Source organism: Stegostoma tigrinum, chromosome 23, assembly GCF_030684315.1.
Source record: "Stegostoma tigrinum isolate sSteTig4 chromosome 23, sSteTig4.hap1, whole genome shotgun sequence".
NCBI classification, from domain to species: Eukaryota; Metazoa; Chordata; class Chondrichthyes; order Orectolobiformes; family Stegostomatidae; genus Stegostoma; species Stegostoma tigrinum.
In genome coordinates this window covers 21871118-21889937 of record NC_081376.1, presented here as the reverse complement: position 1 = coordinate 21889937, position 18820 = coordinate 21871118, and the positions used below count along the sequence as shown (strand labels likewise).

At 39.4% G+C, this 18820-nt stretch overlaps 1 protein-coding gene across 2 annotated transcripts in view; it reads left to right on the top strand.

Moving 5' to 3' along the window:
• LOC125462423 (probable helicase with zinc finger domain) overlaps positions 1-18820 on the top strand; it is a 367554-nt gene that overhangs the window by 107465 nt on the left and 241269 nt on the right. For both annotated transcript variants that reach the window (XM_059653989.1, XM_059653987.1), the window contains exon 17: positions 18052-18170. In XM_059653989.1, the coding sequence (XP_059509972.1) occupies positions 18052-18170 (119 nt within the window). The remainder of the gene's footprint in view (positions 1-18051; positions 18171-18820) is intronic.

The following is an 18820-nucleotide window of genomic DNA, read 5'->3' as shown; positions in this document are numbered from 1 at the left end:
CCATTTTCTGGAGCTCAAGTTACTTCAAAAGAACCCTTCCCAAGTCTATTGAGTTCTGGAAAATTAAAAACAATGCACCAACCATCTCGCTAGCTACTTTTTTTAAGAACCTAAAATCCGTCAGGACATGAGGACTTTCTGTCTCGCTGTTCCAACAATTTACTCAGTACCACTTGCCTTGGATTTGTAATTTTCTTGAGTTTCTCTCTCCCTATTAGTTTCTGATTTACAGCTATTTCTGGGATGCTACTTATATCCTATTTTGTGAATGTTCCCCAGGGGAAACAGCCTTTACCTTCTCTCCCTTTCTTTAACATTGTCCTCATCAAAACCTGGAAGATAACATCACTGCAAGTGGAGATTCAAGAAGACTGTTTGAGCATATCAGCATTGTGCACTTTTTAGTCATTTCGCACTACAGAACCTGCATATTGCTGATATATCTTGTCAAGGGTTTTGTTTTACATGCAGGAGAGCAATTTGCAAGAAATACCAATGAATATAGCATTTAAACTCTAAGAGGAGACTGCTGATTGGCAAGTGGACTCTGACTGGTAAAGGAAGTGCTATGTAGAAGATGACAGGCTGTTAGCTTCCAAGCTTTGTTTAAATTTTAGAACAGGTAGGTTCCTTCTGATTGCTCAATGTATTGCTATGAAAAATTAACCAAAAAAAATGGCTGTCAACCATTTTGCTGTGTTGAAACAGGTGCAGTTGGTTCAGGTATTCTTCCTGTCTGCAAAGAACAAGGCATATAAGTGTACACAAATACTCCACACTGTGATCCCAACCAGCGATTCTAAATTGCTTAAGTTATTTTGCAAATACTATGCAATTGTGGAATCATGTCTATGATGGATACTGTTTTTAAGTTTTGCAAGCATGGGCTGGTTGAATATGGTAAGTATTCTGATTTAGACTGTGTTACTTTCTCCCCTACCCTAATTCCAATTATTCACTTGCTATTCCTTATTTGAGTGCTATCTATCTCTCATAGTAATCTGGACCTTGGTCTCTAATATTACTGACTGGTTCCCACATCCTGACAAAGTTAATTTCAACTCTCTCCGGTAGTGCAAGAAAATCACTCTCCAAAGAACTTGGTCTCAACTCTGATTTAGGAGAGACTGAAAAGGAATTCCCACAAAAACTGACACAATTAATAGACTCAAAGTACTCACTACCTGAGAGGACAAGGAGAAAGACTACAGGGATGATAGATACAATGCACATCAAGACACTTGATCAGAAGGCTTTCTGGGTGTGGCGGTAGTGGGTAGTGAGAAATAAGTAGAGTTATGACAGTATTAAGGCGTTCTATACTGAAGAGAATAGTGCCCTATACAGACAAAGATAAGAATCCTGAAGATTGTGTTGCTTACCTGGTGCCAGAGTAAGGGATATCTCTAGTGACTACAGAGGAACTTTGAAAGTTGGGGAGTAGATTAAGTTCTGTTAGGTTCACATTAGAACAACTTGGGTAAGCAGCAAAGAACCAGCCCAGTGGAAAAGTATCAGGAATTAGGCTCTCAATTTGGAAATATCATCTTGAAGATTATTGCCTGAACCATAGGCAGACTAGCATTGAAACAGAGAGATCAAAGAAATGAACATGACGCCAGTGTGGTTGGTGTAGGGGATGCATGTTCATTGAATATTTCTCCTTTTCTGGTGCAGGAATTGATGAAATAAGCTCTTCTGAACTGGAATGGTTATAGAGACAAGGTTTCCTTTTGTGGAAAGAGCATAACTAGAGCTTATCAATGTAAGATAATGAGACACTAAAAATCCTATGGGGAATTCAGAAGAAACTTGACCCAAAGAATGTGTGGTACCTGAAACACATAACCACAGGCATTGATGGAATAAACTATTTAGGGACATTGAAGGGAGAGTTAGACAAGCAAATGAGGAAAGAGGTAATTGAAGGTTATGGTGATCAAAAGAAGTGAAGAGGCTTAAATGGAATGTAATTCTAGTATTGACTGGTTGGTCCTGGTTTTTATGTACCCGATGTTGTCTTATGTAATAATTCATCAATCATTCATTATTGTTGATTTTAGTTGGTGGCCCTCGCAGAGCCTGGATGTAGGTGATTCGTGCTGAGGATTCAGGCACAAGAACACGTGACATATGTGTAGAAGTAGACTGTACAGCCCATTGAGCCTACTGGGCTACTGTATACAATAATGGTTGATCTCTGACTTCAATTCAGCTTTCCTGCCTGCTCCCATGCGCTTTGATTGTTTAAGAGACCAAAAATCTGTCTTTTCCAGCCTTAAAAATGACCAACAGTGGAGCATACATAACTCTCTGGCATATAGAAAGCTAAAGATTCACAACTTTTTCACTGAAGAAATTTCCCCTCATTTCAGTGCTCAGTGATTGACCCCTTATCCTGAGGTTACATTATCCAGTTAGCAGAAACTACGTGTTCAGATTTTTTAATGTTTCAATCCCCCCCTGTTATCGAGTGCCCTTCTCATCTCAGGACTAAACTAGCCAACCTTTATTGTAGCATCTCCAAAGCAAGTTTATCTTCACTTAAATTTGGGGAATAAAACTACACACAGCACTCCATGTGTGATCTCACCAGTGCCCTAAAGTATTGTAGCAATATGGCTTATTCTTGCACTGTACTCTTATAATGAAGGCCTACATGCTGTTTGCTGCACTTGCATGCTAACTTTGATCTCCAAATCTCTCTGAACATCAACATTTACAACTTTCATACCATGTCAAAAAATGTTTGCTTTTTTTATCCTTCTGATCAAAATGACTAATCTCTCACTTCCCTATATTGTCCTCCATCTGCCACCTTGTTGCCCAATCATTTAATTGTCCACAATCATCCACCACAGCTGAATGTGTGTTAATCATTTAACTATATCTCTTTGAAGACTCTGTCAATTTCAAACTTAAACTAAGACAAATTAAATTATCGGTATCATTAATATTGATTACAAATGGTTGAGGAACTAATAATGAACCTTGCAAGACTCCACTAATAATTGCCTGCTAACTCCAGGATGCTTGCTTTGTGCATTCTCTGTTTTTTGTATTTGTTCACAGGATGTAGACAACAGCTAGGCCACCATTCATTGCCCTTATTGCATTTGAGAAGGTGGTAATTAGCTGCTTTCTTGAACTACTGTTGTCTGTTGGGCAGTAGGAACATTCGCAATGTTGTTAGGAAGGGAGCTCTAGGATTTTGGCCCAGTGATAGTGAAAAACAACGATATATTTCCAAGACAGAGAGGTGTGTGGCTTTGAGGAGAATTTGCAATTGGATCTGTTCACATGCATCTGCTACTTTTGTCCTTTTAGGTGGTACAGTTGTTGCAGATCTGAAAGGTATTGTAGATGAAGCAGTAGTGAGTTGCTGCAATACCTTTTGGAGATGGTGTACAATGCTGCCACTATGTGCCAATGATAGAGGAAATGAATGTTGAAGGTGATGGATAGACATCATTCAAATAGAATATTTTGTCTTGGATGATATCGAGCTACTTGAATTTTGTTGGTGCTGCACTCAATCCAGGAAAGTGGACAATATTCCATCAAACTCCTGGCTTGTGCCTTGTAGAAAGTAGACAACTTCAATGGAATCAAGGTTAGCTATTCATTGCAGAATTCCAAGTCTCTTGTAGCCAAAGTATTTCTGAGGCTTGTCGAATTCAGTTTCTGGTCATTAGTAACCCCAAGAATATTGATAGTGGGGAATTCAGTATTGATAGTATAATTGAATGTCAAGCAGAGATGGTTATATTTTCACATTAGAGATGGCCGCTGTCTGGTACTTGTATACCGTAAATGTTACCTGCCACTTTTCAGCAAAAACCTGGATGTTGTCCCAGTCTTGTAGCACATAGATGCAAACCGCTTGAATGTCTCAGGAATGTGAGTGGTGCTGAACATTGTGCAATCGTCAATAAGATCTGTACCTTTGAGCTTTGGGATGGGAGGATTGATGAAGTTGCTTAAGATTTTTGGCTTTAGGATTATACCCTGAAAAATTCTTGCAGTGATGTCGAGGGATTGAGTTAATTGACTTCCAACAGCTGCAGCTCTCTTCCTTTCTGTTCTGTATGACACAATCCAGTAGAGACTTCTCCCTTCATTACATTGACCCCAGTTCTTGCTAGGACTTCTTGATGCCATTCTTGGTCAAATGGCAACAGCAGTCACTTCCTCCTCACCTCTGGACTTAAGCTCTTTTGTCCATATTTGTATCAAGGCAGTAATGAAGTGAGCAGTTCAGTGGACTTGGTGGAACCCAAGCTAAGTGTCAGTGAGCAGTTTATTCCTTTTCTGGTTGCTGCTTGATAACACTATTGATGATGGTTGTGAGAAGGCAGAGAGGTAATTAATTGGTTGGTTTGATTTGCCCTGCTTTTTGTACATAGGACAAAACCACATAATTTTCTATGCTGCTGGGTATATCCAGTATTGTAGCTATAGGGCAATAGCTTGGTATGGGAGTGCAGTTAGTTCTAGAACATAAGGTTTCTGTGCTGTTGCTGGAATATTGTCAGGGACAGTAGCCTGTGCAGTGTCCAGTGCCTTTCGTCCTTTTTTTGACATTATGTGCAGTAAATTGAATTGGTTGAACTCTGGCATTATCAATGCTGGATCTCGGGAGGAGCCTGAGATGGAACACCGATTTGCACTTTTGCTGAAGATGGATGCTTCAGTGTTATTATTTGCACTGATGTGATGGAGTCCCTTGAGATTGAGGATGGGGACGTTTGTGCAGCATTCTCCTGTTGATTAGTTAATTGTCCACAATCATCCACCACAGCTGAATGTAGCTGAACGGCAGAATATAGATCTGCTCCATTAACTGTGGGACTGCTTGGATCTGTTGGATGCTGTTTCTGTTCTTTGGGACACAAACACTAATTCCTTGGTTACAACTTCCTGGTTTGACACCTCAATTCTAGGCCTATCACTGGCTGCTCCTAGTAAGTTTCCCTGTATTGTTAATCATAATGGAAGAGTGGCAGTTAAGCTGGACTGTGGTTGAATACAATTCTGCTGATGGCTCCCAATGTTTCAATGTTTTGAATTGCTATTCTATCTGAAATATATTCAGTTTAAAAAGGTGATCATTCTCACAGAGTGATGAGGCGGAGCTAGATGGAATCAGCAGGAGGCTTCTTCGTATATGTTTAGCCTGATGCCAATGTTATTTCATGGGATTTGGAGCTCATGTAGAGTCCTGCTGTGAATCTATCCTCTGTTGATACTGATAGATATCCAGAACCCATGAACCTGTAACTGGCCGATTGACCTTTTCTATGGCATCTTTATTGACTATCTTACGTAAACCCAGGTGTAAATCTACTGGTTCTGTTACAATCTCAATACTGCCAATCAATGTGTTAAACAGAATTTTCTTTTTGTAAAATAAAAGTAAAAACTGGGTGCTAGAGACCCAAAGCAAACAAAAACAGAAATTGCTGGAGTTACAGCGCCAGTGGAAAGAAAAGTGTTAACATTTAGAGTCGTGTGACTCTTCAGATGTGTAAAACAATGTAGATTCTGTCTGCTCATTGTTTGATTTTCTAAGTACTTTATTAAGATTTCCATAATAATGGATATCAGCCCTTGCTGAACAATTGTTTCTCGTTTTCTCTCCATCCAAGTAGAACAGTAGTGTCCCATGTGCTAATTTCCATTCCCCTGCAACTGTTCCAGATCTATGAATTTTGAGAAAATGATAATCAGCGCATCCACTTTTCCTGTAACTGTCTTTCTCCAAGATCTAGGATGAAGATGACCTGAGCCTGGGCGCTTGTTTAATTTCAGTCTCTTAAATTTGACCATATCTTTTCCTTAATTTCCTTACTTCTTAGGTGCAACTGGTGTCTGTCTTCAGAATAACAGGCAATATGTTTGTTCAATTTGTCTGCTATTTCTTCATTTTTCATAATTTCTTCTGGTCCTGCTTCTGACAAACCAATAGGTATTTTAGCAATACTCTTCCTTTCCATATATTTGTAGAAGTTCTTACAGTCTGTTTTTAAATTCCTGGCTTGTCTAGCTGTTGTTCTACTTTTCTCCCCTTTTCATCAACCTTTACTTGTTTCCAAGAATAGTCAACCCTGAAATTTGTTACCATGCTTTGGAAGAGAGGAGCAACCTTCCACTTTTGTGTCTTTACGTTTTTTGGTAGGGGAAACCTCTACTGTGACTAATTTCAGAATAGGCTGATTATTGTATTCAGTGACAGATACAAAAATAGAAGTTTTTTTTGTCATTTGAATCTTGTACCAGCTTGCACAAAACAAAATAAATCCTCACCTTTAGTGATCTGAACATTTAATTAGTAAATGACCTTTGTATTTTCTCATAATTTTGGTATTGACTATTCTGATGCTTTTGACATTTCTGTCTTTATTGTGTGTGACAGTAAGCTCATCTGTCTCCCATTTGTGTAGTCAAACCCAGATTGGAGCTGCTATTACTGTGGCATCCTTCAGAGAAAGTAGGGAAAAATGAGCTTAAGTTAAATATTTGTACAATACAGTACCTTGTAGTTTCTTTATCTGCGGTCAACATTGAATGAACTTGTGTTTGTCTTGAAAAACATAAGATTCTATTTGATGGAATCTCCTTATTCTTTGCAAAACACTATTCTGAGAATTAAGTACTTCTTACTTCTGAAATTTCACAATCTAATCAAAATTGGGTGTTACATTGTGGAAACCATGTACGTGTTTTCATTAAAAAATCACTAGCTTTTGGTGATATTGATGGGCTACCTACTTTGGATGAGTCATCTTAGCCTCTGGAGACCAACATATTACCTGCACACGTTGCTGGAAAAGCTCAACAGGTCTGACAGCATTTGTGAAGAAAAATCAGAGTTAACGTTCCACATCTGCTGACCCTTCCTCAGAACTGAACTCCCAGTTCTGAGGAAGGCTCACTAGAACTGAAACATTAACTTTGATTTTTCTTCACAGATGCTGTTGGAGCAGCTGAGCATTTCTAGCAACTTCTGTTTTTGTCCCCGATTTACAGCATCCACAGTTCTTTTGGTTTTTACTACCTACACCTGGCTGTAATTTAATAAAGAGTTTATTTAAATTGAAAGATATCAGGTTCTTGTAATAGTAAGCAGTAAACATCTGTTAAAGGCTATTACTAACACATTTTGTTGGCTTTTGATCAGTGGATGTGAGGGTGCTGGTGTCTTGTCTGACGGGCATGGTATATCAATCAAGAGTGAATCAGATATTTCAATAAAAATGATTGGTTTTCTTCAGGGTTAAACTGTTTACATCTGTCAAAACAGATACTGGTGAAGCTTTAAAAAGCATTATACGTTATGGAACGTGAGAGGAAGCCAGGGGGGAGCTCATGTTGTTGATAAAAATGACTTTGGCTTACAAGGCTATTGGCAGCTTAAGTGCAATTCCCATTGAGGAGGTTATGTTAAGAGTACAGGGACTGCTTGTCACTTGGACTGCTTTTGCAGTCTTTGAGGAAAGCCAGCAGTCATACAATCTAAGTTGCTCACTTTATGGCTGCATTTAAACTGCTTGGGCAGATGTTGAATTATTTCTATTTTTAGATTATAACTGGACTTCTTAGATTAAGACAATTTTTACTACCATTTATTTGACTTGGTGTTCCAGCAATTTTTTTCACTTCTTCAAAAGCAAAATACAGCAGATACTGGAAATTTGAAATAATATGAGGAAATGGTGAAAATATTTTCTATGTCAGCTAGCATCTATGGAGACAGAAAAGGTTTACATTTAAAGTTGATAACGTCTCATCAGAGCTGGTTTTGACAAATCTTTGACCTGAAAACTTAACTTGTTTTCTCTTTCGACAGACACCGCTTTTTTTTCCTCAACCTTCTAAGAGTGATGCCTTCAGATGCAAATTCCACATCCTGGAATTTCCTCCTTCCACTAATATCTTCTCCTTTTTAGGCTCTCTCAAAAAACACTGTTTTGACTGAAGCTCTTGTTCACCCTAAGTAATTGGCATCTAACCATTTTTTGTTATACTTTCAAGTAGGTGTTGTGTTGTGTTGATACTAACTTGGCTTGTACGATATCGTACACTCTTAATGTGGTAGTGTTCTTGCTAAAACTGAGAAATAATGCTACTGATGAGGAGTCAACATACTGAAATGGAAGGGTCAGAGAGAATAGAAAGAAAGCCATGACATACATTGCACAATGAGTCCATGTTCTTTGAATAGGCATTATTTTAGGTGATTACTGGACTTCATGGATAAGCCGAGCAAGCAAAGATCGCCTAAAATTATGCAGTTACACCATGTGTTATGAAGCAATGCTTCACAGAAGAATGACTTTATGAATTTACTGTCTGAAAACCATTAAATAAATTGTTAGAATGTTTCAAACCACATTCTGTGTTTTTGAAATCGGTCAAACATGAGCTTACCTATCTGCAAAGCTTCACCGGGAACACCTGCTTTAAAGAGTACGAATGGGAACCATCTCCCACCCACTAGTAAAGGATCCAGGAAATCACCTGGATACTTTGCTGGGTGGGCTACTGTATTCACTACTCACAGTATGGTCTCTTCTTCATTGGTGGGACCAAACACAGACTGGATGACTGCTATGCAGAACACCTCTTCTCTGTCAGTAAGACGACCCTAACCTTTAAATCACTTGCCAATTCAGTACATGGTTTTGCTCTCATGCTCACATTTCTGTTCTAGCCCTACTGTAGTTTTCCAACAAAGCCAAATATGGTATCTCATTTTCTGCTAAGGCATTTCACAACTTCAGGGCTCCATATTAAGTTTAAGAATTTCAGGCCATGAACTGTCTTTTGTTTTGACTACATCCTCCCCTCAATTGTTTTATTTGCATGGGTTGTCTGTCAGCACAACTGACTTATTATCTATTGCTCAGAACTACCATTAGAAGCTGTAACAAAAACAGAAATTGCTGGAGAAACTCAGCAGATCTGGAAATGCCTGTGCAGAGAAAGCAGAGTCAACATTTCGGGTCCATTGTCCATTTCTCAGAACTGATTAGGTTAGGAAAAGGTGGCTTTTATGCTGAAGACCAGGGTGAGGTGAAGTGTAGAAAACTGGTGGAGATGGAGCCCAGGGAGAGTGAATAGCAGTTAAGAAAGGAATTGAAAATGGTGAGTGGGGGAGAAAGAAAAGGTACTGATGGGAACCATCATTACTTTCATTGTCACTCCTAGTGTTTGACAAGGTATTTGTCAAAACTCACTTCCACAGCCACATCACATTCCTCAGCGACTGGCTTTGGCTCTGGAGTTCAATTGAAAATTCATACTTTGAGATTTGAATCCACCCAGGATCAAACGTATTCAACACTCCCCAGACAGCTGTTCTCGCTGTGAGCTCCACACTCAGTGCAATGCACTGCCGTTTGAACCCCTCAAACTCTCTCTTCTTCAGCACTATCTCACACCACCTCAGAGTTGCCCTGCTCCCCCACTTAATTCTCTGGCTTGTTTGAAGATCTGGCAAGAAGTTTTTTCTTTTCCTTTCAGGCATTAATGAATGCAAGCTGCCACAGCTCAGAGGTACCCACACCTTCTGGAGCCTTCCTCCTCTCTGCTTTTCTTTGTCTCCATTCCTTCCTTTTTGGGTAATTACTTTTCTTCCTGATCTTCTGCTTTCTCATGCTAACCATTCCATACTCAGCAATAGTCTTAGTTTTGTTCCTTTGCTCCCCCACTACAATGAATTTTGGGTATAAGATGACATTTAACTCTTCTTTTGTCATTTCACCTCCATGCTCATTTCTTTGGATAAGGGTCCTCTTCCCATCCCAGAAGCCCCTCACCCACTTCCAAGACTCACCCTCCATTTGGACCACACCCTCTATCAAATTACCTGCACTCGACCTATTAATTGAGAACCATTGTTGTGATGTCAGTTGCGTTAATTTCTCTGCTCCACCCTCACCCATTCGAACCTGTCTCCCTCAGAACTGACTACACTCCATGCTGTCAGATTCAACCTTGACTCTGTAGTCAAGCTTGCCAACAAGGGTGGTGGTGTTTTGACTGGCATATAGATGTCTACGTTATGGAGGCTGAGCTCCAGCTCTTGGAAGCCTCGTCCAATCTCCCCCAGACCATGATTTGCACCATCAAGGAGTATAAGGCCATTGTGTCCATAATAATCGCTAATTTAATTTTATGTGGTGATTCTAACACCCCCACCACCATCACAACCTCTAAGCTTATAGTCCCCCAGCCTGCTTCTCCCTTCTTCCCAAAATTCACAAAAAGGAATGCAGAGGCAAATCATTGTTTCTGTTTGCACCTGCTCATCTTTTTCTATCTCAACTCAAACTTATCCCCACATGTCCAGTCCCTTGCCACTTACATCTGCAATTCTTCTGATACCTTATGTTCGTTTCAGAATTTGCAGTTCACAGGCACCAGTTACCTCCTCCTCCCCATGAATGTGCAATCCCTTTACATGTCTTTCCCCATCATGATGGTCTTGGGGTTCTCCATTCCTTCCTGGAAAATAGGTCTGAACTATCCCCATCCACCACCATCCATTTCTGCCTGGGTAAGCCTGTCCTCATCTTGAACAACATTTCCTTTAACTTCTCTTACTTCTTTCAGACCAAAGGTGTGGCCATGGGTACTGACACAAAGCCCAATTATGCCTGTCTCTTTGTGGAGTTTGTGGACATTCCTTGCTGCAGGTTCTTCTCCACTACCTATCAATGCTATCACTGGTGCTGCTTCCCTCTGTCTTCCAGAATTGAGAAAGTCTATTGATTTTGTTTCCAGTTTCCACCCTGTTCTAACCTTCACCTGATCCATTTCTGACTCCCCCTTCCCTTTCTTGACATCTCTGTTTCCATTTTTAAGGATAGGCTGGCCACAACAAACTATGCTACAAACTCACTGACACCCACAGTTACCTGGGTTATGCATCCTCACACTTGCTTCCTGTAAAGACTAATTCTATTCTCCCAGTTTCTTTGTCTCCTTCGCATCTGTTCTGATGATACCACATACCACAGAGAAGGCTCAGAAATGTCCACCTTTTTTTCTCAGTCAAGGATTCGTCACCACTGGTTTTCACGGTCAAAGTTAAATTTGGAACCTGTAATGGCTTTTGTAGTGAATTAGTTTGAGATCTCTCCCACAGTTGAACAGAGTAGAGCAGGATCTGGGAGCAAATGGAAGCTCTTTTCTTTCACTTTCATGGCAATGTAAGTGGTCACTCTTGGTAGTCTGCTTCAAGACATCAAACGTGGATGCATCCTCTGCCCCTTTGTTTAGAAGCCGTTGCTGTTTCAAAAGGTTTCTCTCATAGTGTTCAGATGATTCTCCTCAAAATGGCTGTTTTCAGCCAGCTTTTTACACAATCAAATAAATGGTTGCAAAGGTTAATTTTGATTAATTAATATACCACAAAGTAAAGTCAATAATACTGGAATTCTTTGTGACATCCCTCCTATTTGCTGTTCAACACTACATTAGCTTTTGAGTCTTCACACTTTGTGAGGTTTCAATGGATATTGCTAGGATTCTTGGATTATTTAATGCCCGGTTGTTGATTGCCTGTTAAGATAATACTGTCTGATTGTCTGCATTTGGCTGTAAATGAATCCATAAGAGTAGTATCTACTGGGGGCCATTTTGTATGATTGCTTTTAGTACTCATTTTGTCCATTTTAAAGACTGATTGGCTTTCTTTATATATTATATAATATTATCACTCCATATAAGATCATAAGACATAGGAGTGGAAGTAAGGCCATTCAGCCCAGCAAGTCCACTCCGCCATTTAATCATGGCTGATGGGCATTTCAACTCCACTTCCCTGCACTCTCCCCGCAGCCCTTAATTCCTTATGAGATCAAGAATTTGTCCATCTCTGTCTTGAAGACATTTAATGTCCTGGCCTCCACTGCGCTCCGTGGCAATGAATTCCACAGGCCCACCACTCTCTGGCTGAAGAAATGTCTCCTCATTTCCGTTCTAAATTTACCCCGTCTAATTCCAAGGCTTTGCCCATGGGTCCTGATCTCCCCACCTAACAGAAACAACTTCCCAGCGTCCACACTTTCTAAGGCATTGTAAGTTTCTATTAAATCTCCCCTGAACCTTCTAAACTCTAATGAATACAATCCCAGGATCCTCAGCCATTCATCTTACGTTAAACTTACCATTCCAGGGATCATCCGTGTGAATCTCCGCTGGACACACTCCAGTATACACGACAAAGAGATGGGAAAGGAAGGAGGAGAGATAATTGTATCTAATTCAGGGAAGAAAAACAAACGTTTCAAAAGGAAAAGCAGAAAAGATTGAACCAAGTGGGAAAGGTCCTCTGTACCCATTGAAACCACTACTAGTGAGGTAACCACCCCAACCTTAGGACCAAAGGTTGAGCTCTTGAAGAACTTACGACTGACACCCAAATGAAGGAGACATGGACACGTTGTTTGTCAATGTCATTTGTAAAGCTATCTGAGTGCCTGAAGCCCGTAGAGGTCTGGCCTCTTGTACTGCAAAGCCTATGGTATTCCCTGTTGTCTGCTGAGAGTTTGTCAGACTGTAAAATTACCAAAAATACTATATAGCTGGTACTGGAGGCATGCCAGTTGAAATTCTGAACTTTCTTACAATGGCCTGAGCAAACCTGATTACTTTTGAAAGGATAAAGTGACTTGCTATTGACTAATGGATAAAATACTTAAAATAGATTCCAACTATGAGGATCTCAGAGAAGTGATTCTCTTTAAGTTCAAAACTTTACTCCCCATTTCCACAAAGTCTCATGTGAAAGAACAAAGATTTTCCAAAGCCAGACAAGCAGCACTGATAGAAGTCAAAACCAGGATTTATCATACTAATCTGTAACTCAAAACAACCTGGGATGTGGTAGTTTTTATAAACTAGGGAGAAATAGGAGTGACGTAGACCAAATAGATATAGGCTCTGAATGAAAAGGGGAATAAAAGACTTCAGCCTTTGAAAAGAAAGAAACTGGATGGTAATCCAGTAGGGGAGTACCTGGTATGTTTTCTCCGTGGGAGATCTGGATACCCAGGGTGCTCTGTAGCCAAATGCATAACAGTGGAAGTAGTCAGTTTGTAATCAAATGTTACAATAACCAATCCAGTTATCAGTGAGAACCTTCTGTTTAAAGCAGTTTTAATTTGAAAGATCAGCATCCTCAAGAATATTGGTTGTTGGCAAACTTTGTTCATAACTGGAGGTGGACATTTTCTGCCTGAAAGCCAAGAGGATTTGAAAAATTTGTTTAAAGGGCGCATTGGAGAATGTGTTGAGCTTTCTTAAATAAAGGTACATCTGTGGAATAAGGTAGTTAGCTCGTTATAAGCCTGGCAATGGTTTAGGTGATTGCAAGCTTTCCCATATAAGGAAGGATGTTTAGGGCCTTTATTAAGTAAAGGCTGGGTAGTTTGGAAGGTTTTGAAGAGATGAAGCAAAATTCTGCAGTGGTGCAAAAGGCTAAGGGACTATAAACGACTCCACAGGAGGTGATTAAGCCAGTAAAAGGTTGAGGAGGCTAAAGGAAAAACAGTAGAATTCTAAACGTTGAAGATAGATGCTGAAGAATATAAAAAAGGGCAAAACAGAGCCATAGGGAAACAAAAATATATGTATAGAAGCTTCAGAGGTCAGCTGAAATACAGTAGCAGTGTGGTTAGCAAACTTTCTTTCAGGATTTAAATCAGGACCGAGAAAATTACATAGGAATAGGAGTATGCTACTCAGCCCTCGAGCCCCGGTAAGGTCACGGCTGATCTGTGACCTTACTCCATATGTCTGCCTTGGGCCCATATCCCTTGACACCCTACTGAATAAAAATTTGTCTAAATCAGATTTAAATTTAACAATTGAGTTTGCATTGACTGCTGTTTGAAGAAGAAAATTCCAAACCTCCAGTATTCTTTTGATGTAGAAGTACTTTATAACATCTCTCCTGAATGGCCAGGCCCTAATTCTTAGGCTACGCATGCCCATCTTTCTCTGTTAATGTCCTGAAAACTTACATTAGATCACCCCTTAACCTTCTAAATGTTAGCGAGTAATGGCCTAATTAGTCTAATCTCTCCTCATAAACTTAACACCTGAAGTCCAGGTATCATCCTTTTAAACTTGCATTGAACTCCTTCCAGGGCCAAAACATTGTTTCTAAGGTGTGGTGCCCGGATCTGCTCATAGTACTCTTGAGTGAGGTCTAACTTGGGTTTGTATGACTGCGGCATAACGTCTGCAAGCCTTAGATAGCAAGCATTTTATTGGTGTTCTTGTCTATTTTCTGCACCTGTTCACAGCATTTTAAAGAGGTGTGCACCTGAACCTCCAAATCTTATTGGACATCTACTGTATTTAACTTGGCACATTCTAAAAATATCCAGATCTGTTCTTTTATGGCCTGAAATAGTTAATCTCATGCTTGTTTATATTAAAATCCATCAGCCACAGCTTTGCCCATTCACTATTTTATGCTGTCATCACTGTCTACAATGCCACCCAATTTTATGTTATCAGCAAACTTAGATAGTTGACATTTTATGCCATTATCCAAGTTGTTAATGAAACATTATGAATAACACAGGCCCCAACACAGATCCTTGCAAGACACCACTAGTCATATTCTGTCAATTTGAGGACTTATCCATTATTCCAACTCTCTGTTTCTTGCCAGTCAACCAGTTTCCTATCCATGTCAATAATTTACCCTCAATTCCATGGGCTTCTGCCTTAGCTAACAGTGTGTTGTGTGAAACTTTATTGAAAGCCTTCTGGAAGTCCATACAAACAACATCCATCAACAAACCCCTGTCCACCACCTTTCTCACTTTTTCAAAAAGCAGGTTTGTCAGGCATGACATACCTTTCGTACATCCATGCTGACTCTCCCTGATTAACGGAAATATTTTGAGATGATTTCTTGACCTATCCTTGAATTATAGACTCCACAATTTCCACACTATAGATTTAGGCTAGCTGTTCTCTAACTTCCTGGTTTCTGTCAGCCTTCTTAAAGAGTGGAGTGAAGTGAGAAAATTTCTAAGCCAGAGGTACAACTCCTGAATCAAGGGAACTCTGAAAGATTGTGGTGAGGGCACTGGCATGGTGGCCTTCTACCTCCTGTGGATTTTGTCTGTCTTCAGTTCCAGTAACTTCCCCATTATTGATGATTTACTAAAGTTAATCATATTTAGACCCTGCTCCTCTATTAATTTCTTTGGGACTTACAGTAATCTGTCCCCCTTTGCTGCTGTGAACACTGAAGCAAAATAATTGTGTAGCATGTGTGCTATTTGGCCTCAGTCATTGACAATATCCCCACGCTCAGCCTTCAACAGTCAATAGTATTCTTACTCAGCCGCTTTCTGTTCATATAACTATAAAATCCCTTCTTATTGCCTTTTATATCCCATACAAATTTACTTTCAGAGTTCTTTTTAGCTGCTGTTAAAACTGCTTTGTGGCCATTTTTAGGCCTTTGTATTTGCCCCGTTCTGTGGATCTGTATTGTTCTCTACATTTCTGTAAGCTCTTTCTTTTAATTTTATGCTGTCCCTTACCTCCTTAGATATCCATAGCTGTATTTTTTATCAGGGTGAGCTTTTCCTTCTCATGGGCACAAATTGTTTCTGAATAGCATCAGATGTTTCTTTGAACATCTTCACTGTTCCTCTGTCAACAGTTTGCTGTTGACGGTCTCTGTCCAATCCCATTAAAGTCTGCCTTAGTTAAATCCAAAATTCTGTATCTGATCTTTGCTTATCTCTTACAAATGCTACATGAAACTTGATCATGTTATGATCATTATTTGACAAATACTCGCAAACAATTATTCACTAATTGCATCAGGCTCATTACTCATTACTGGATCCAATGTAGCTTATCCTTTTGTCACATCTAACTTTTCTGGAAGCTGCTTGTCTGTCTCTCCCAGTCTATGTTAAGCTTAAAATCCCCCACTAATACTATTCTGCCTTTGCTACACAGTTGCCTAATTTCAGCATTATACAATCTAGCACTTTTGAGATGCTGCTGGATGGTCTGTATATGACATCTACTGTAGTTTTAGTTCCTAACAAGGCCAGCAGACAGTGGAGAAGATATCTAAGCCTGTTGAAGTGCCACGGAGAAATATAATAGAAGTTGGGACAGTGACCTGAATGATGTCATGTCACAGAGAACATGGGGCAGATTATGTGTGGATGCTCAGCCCTGAGGTCAAGGAACAAGAATAAGTATTATACTGTAAACTAATCAGCATATTTTTAAACTACAGGGAAATGCAAATGTACTCAGCATAGAATTAGTCAAGGATCAAATTGTCAAGATCAAAGTTTTGACTTAATTCAAAGCATAGGTGGAGAACATACCTCAAAAGGCCTCAACAATAATTTAGCACCAGTCACCTTAAAAGTAGATTTATTAATGTACCAGACACAGAATATTTAAACCCACGGATTGTGAGCTCAAAACATAACAAAAAGAATTTTTACAATAAGAAAATGCACAATACAAGCCTGGGACCAAGAAATTCTTTCTCTCAGCAGCCTATAACATTTGCTTCTTCAAAAACTTGAGCATTGAACTTGATTTTCTGTAAAATTAAAACTCACAAAAAATTGTAGCTCCATTGGCATTAAAATACCAAGAAAAAACTATCATTACGTATTGTTGAAAGCCCAAACCCCTTTGATGATGCTTAGCAAAACAAAAAGAACAGAAGGCACCAGGTTTCCAAAACAACAGTTCTTAAGCAGGACCCCAAAGCTAAAAGAGGTTCAATTGTAATTGTGCCTCATCTGAAGGGAGTGATAAGGATTTTCAACTTAAACAGAGCATACCTATAGAAGCAAAGCAAAAATATGAGAGTTGAACTGGGAAGATAATTTATTCTATACTTGAAGTGTAAACTCTGTTTCTTTCGCTACAGATGCTGCCAGACCTGCTGGGTTTCTCCAGCATTCCACTTTCTTTCAAATTTCTAACATCCATTGTGTTTTGCCTTTATTGAAATGAGAATGTCTGAGTATGAATGCTTTATTTTCCTACTAACATAATGAAATCATAGTGTTTTGTTCTGTGTGGTGGGAAGGTGTAATGAAGCCTTACTTCTTGAAGAATTACTAGGTACTTGCTGGATGTCACCATTTGAATGTTTAGAGAGATTAAATCGTATTGAGATTTATCATCTAAGATGGCTGCATGATTGCATCACTACACTGTCTAAATTCCAAGGTCATGAAGTGGAGTGCACCCATTCTCAAAACGTAACCAGGAGCAACTGCCTTGAAGAAGTATGAATGGCAGACATCCCTTACCCACTAGTAAAAGATCCAGCAGCCACCTTGATCCATGCCTGGGTAGAGATAAACCATGGCTTATAATCATTTGGATAATGAGACTGGCTGTGAAAGGAATTTGTCCATCATCTAATTATGGAAGCCTGTACCTGGAATTCAGTATACCCTCATAATGTTTTGGGTAACTGAGTAGTTGGTGCAAGAGAGACATGTGACAAGCCAGCTAACCCTTTGTGTGTGTAAGATCAAGAAAAGTACATGCATCATTATCTAGTGTAGGTTTTTCTCCACCTCTGTCTTTCTCTCTCTTCTCACTCCAGACAACTTGCAAGTTTCAAACCTTTGTGCTGTTTTTGACTATCCGTTTGGTGCTGGCAAGAGCCTTTTTTAAAAAGGAGCTCAACTCAGCAGCTACTACCTTTGAAAGAAAGGATAAGTCATCTGCCTATGTTTTATGCTTCCTTGATGTCAAAGTCTTTTACAGTCACAGCATATAAATGGTTAAAATTTGGTGGAATTGGCAAGCATATTCTTTAAAAGAGAAGGGAGAACCTATTGTGGTCAGACAGGTGGAGAAATAGGAGAGCAGCTCTTCACCTGGATGTAATATAGGCTATGTAGAGCTAACTATGACAATGAATTAAGATAGAAGGTGAAGTATTTTCATATAACTCGTGTACATTTGAGCTCTGTGCAGATTTTGTAATGCTTTAAATGTGCTGTCTCTCCACAGGCTACTTTACACACATTTTAGTGGATGATTCTTCTCGAGCTATTGAATGTGAATCCATTATGGCCCTTGGGTTGGCTGATAAAACCACTAGAATAGTCCTGGCTGGAGATCCTATGCAGGTAGATCATAAGACAAAATATTTAATTTTACTATTGACAATATGCTATCTTTATTACCCTGAAGTCAGTCCCGATTCAAAAAGTGCTTGGTTCATCATGAAAAGGGCAATGTATCTCATTCTGACCAATGTGGGATTCGTTCAATTGCTCTTCGCAGTGTAATTTGAGTTGTTGCATTTCTTATGTCATTTCTATATAAACTATTGAAGTGATTATATAGCAAATATTTCACACCGGTTACATTTAAACTTGTCAAAATATGGCACTTGCGTATTTATACAAATGTAGTTATATCCTGAATCCAAAAGTCAGCTTAATACCTACTACAGAGTAGACTAATGGTATGAATTGGCTGGGTTGGATTGTCCTGCTTTTTGTGTACAGAAAAGAACTGGGCAATTTTTCACATTGTCAGGTAGATGCCAGTGTTGTAACTAGAATGAAATGGTTTGGCTAGAGCTCTGAAGTTCAAGTCTTCAATATTACTGCCAATGTATTGTTGGAGTCCTTAGTCTTTACAGTATCCAATGTTTTCTACCATTTCTTGATTTTGGGGGAATGAATGGAATTGGTTGAAAACTGTAATCTGTGATGCTGGAGACCTCAAGAAGAGATAATAGGAACTTCAGATGCTGGAGAATCCGCGATAA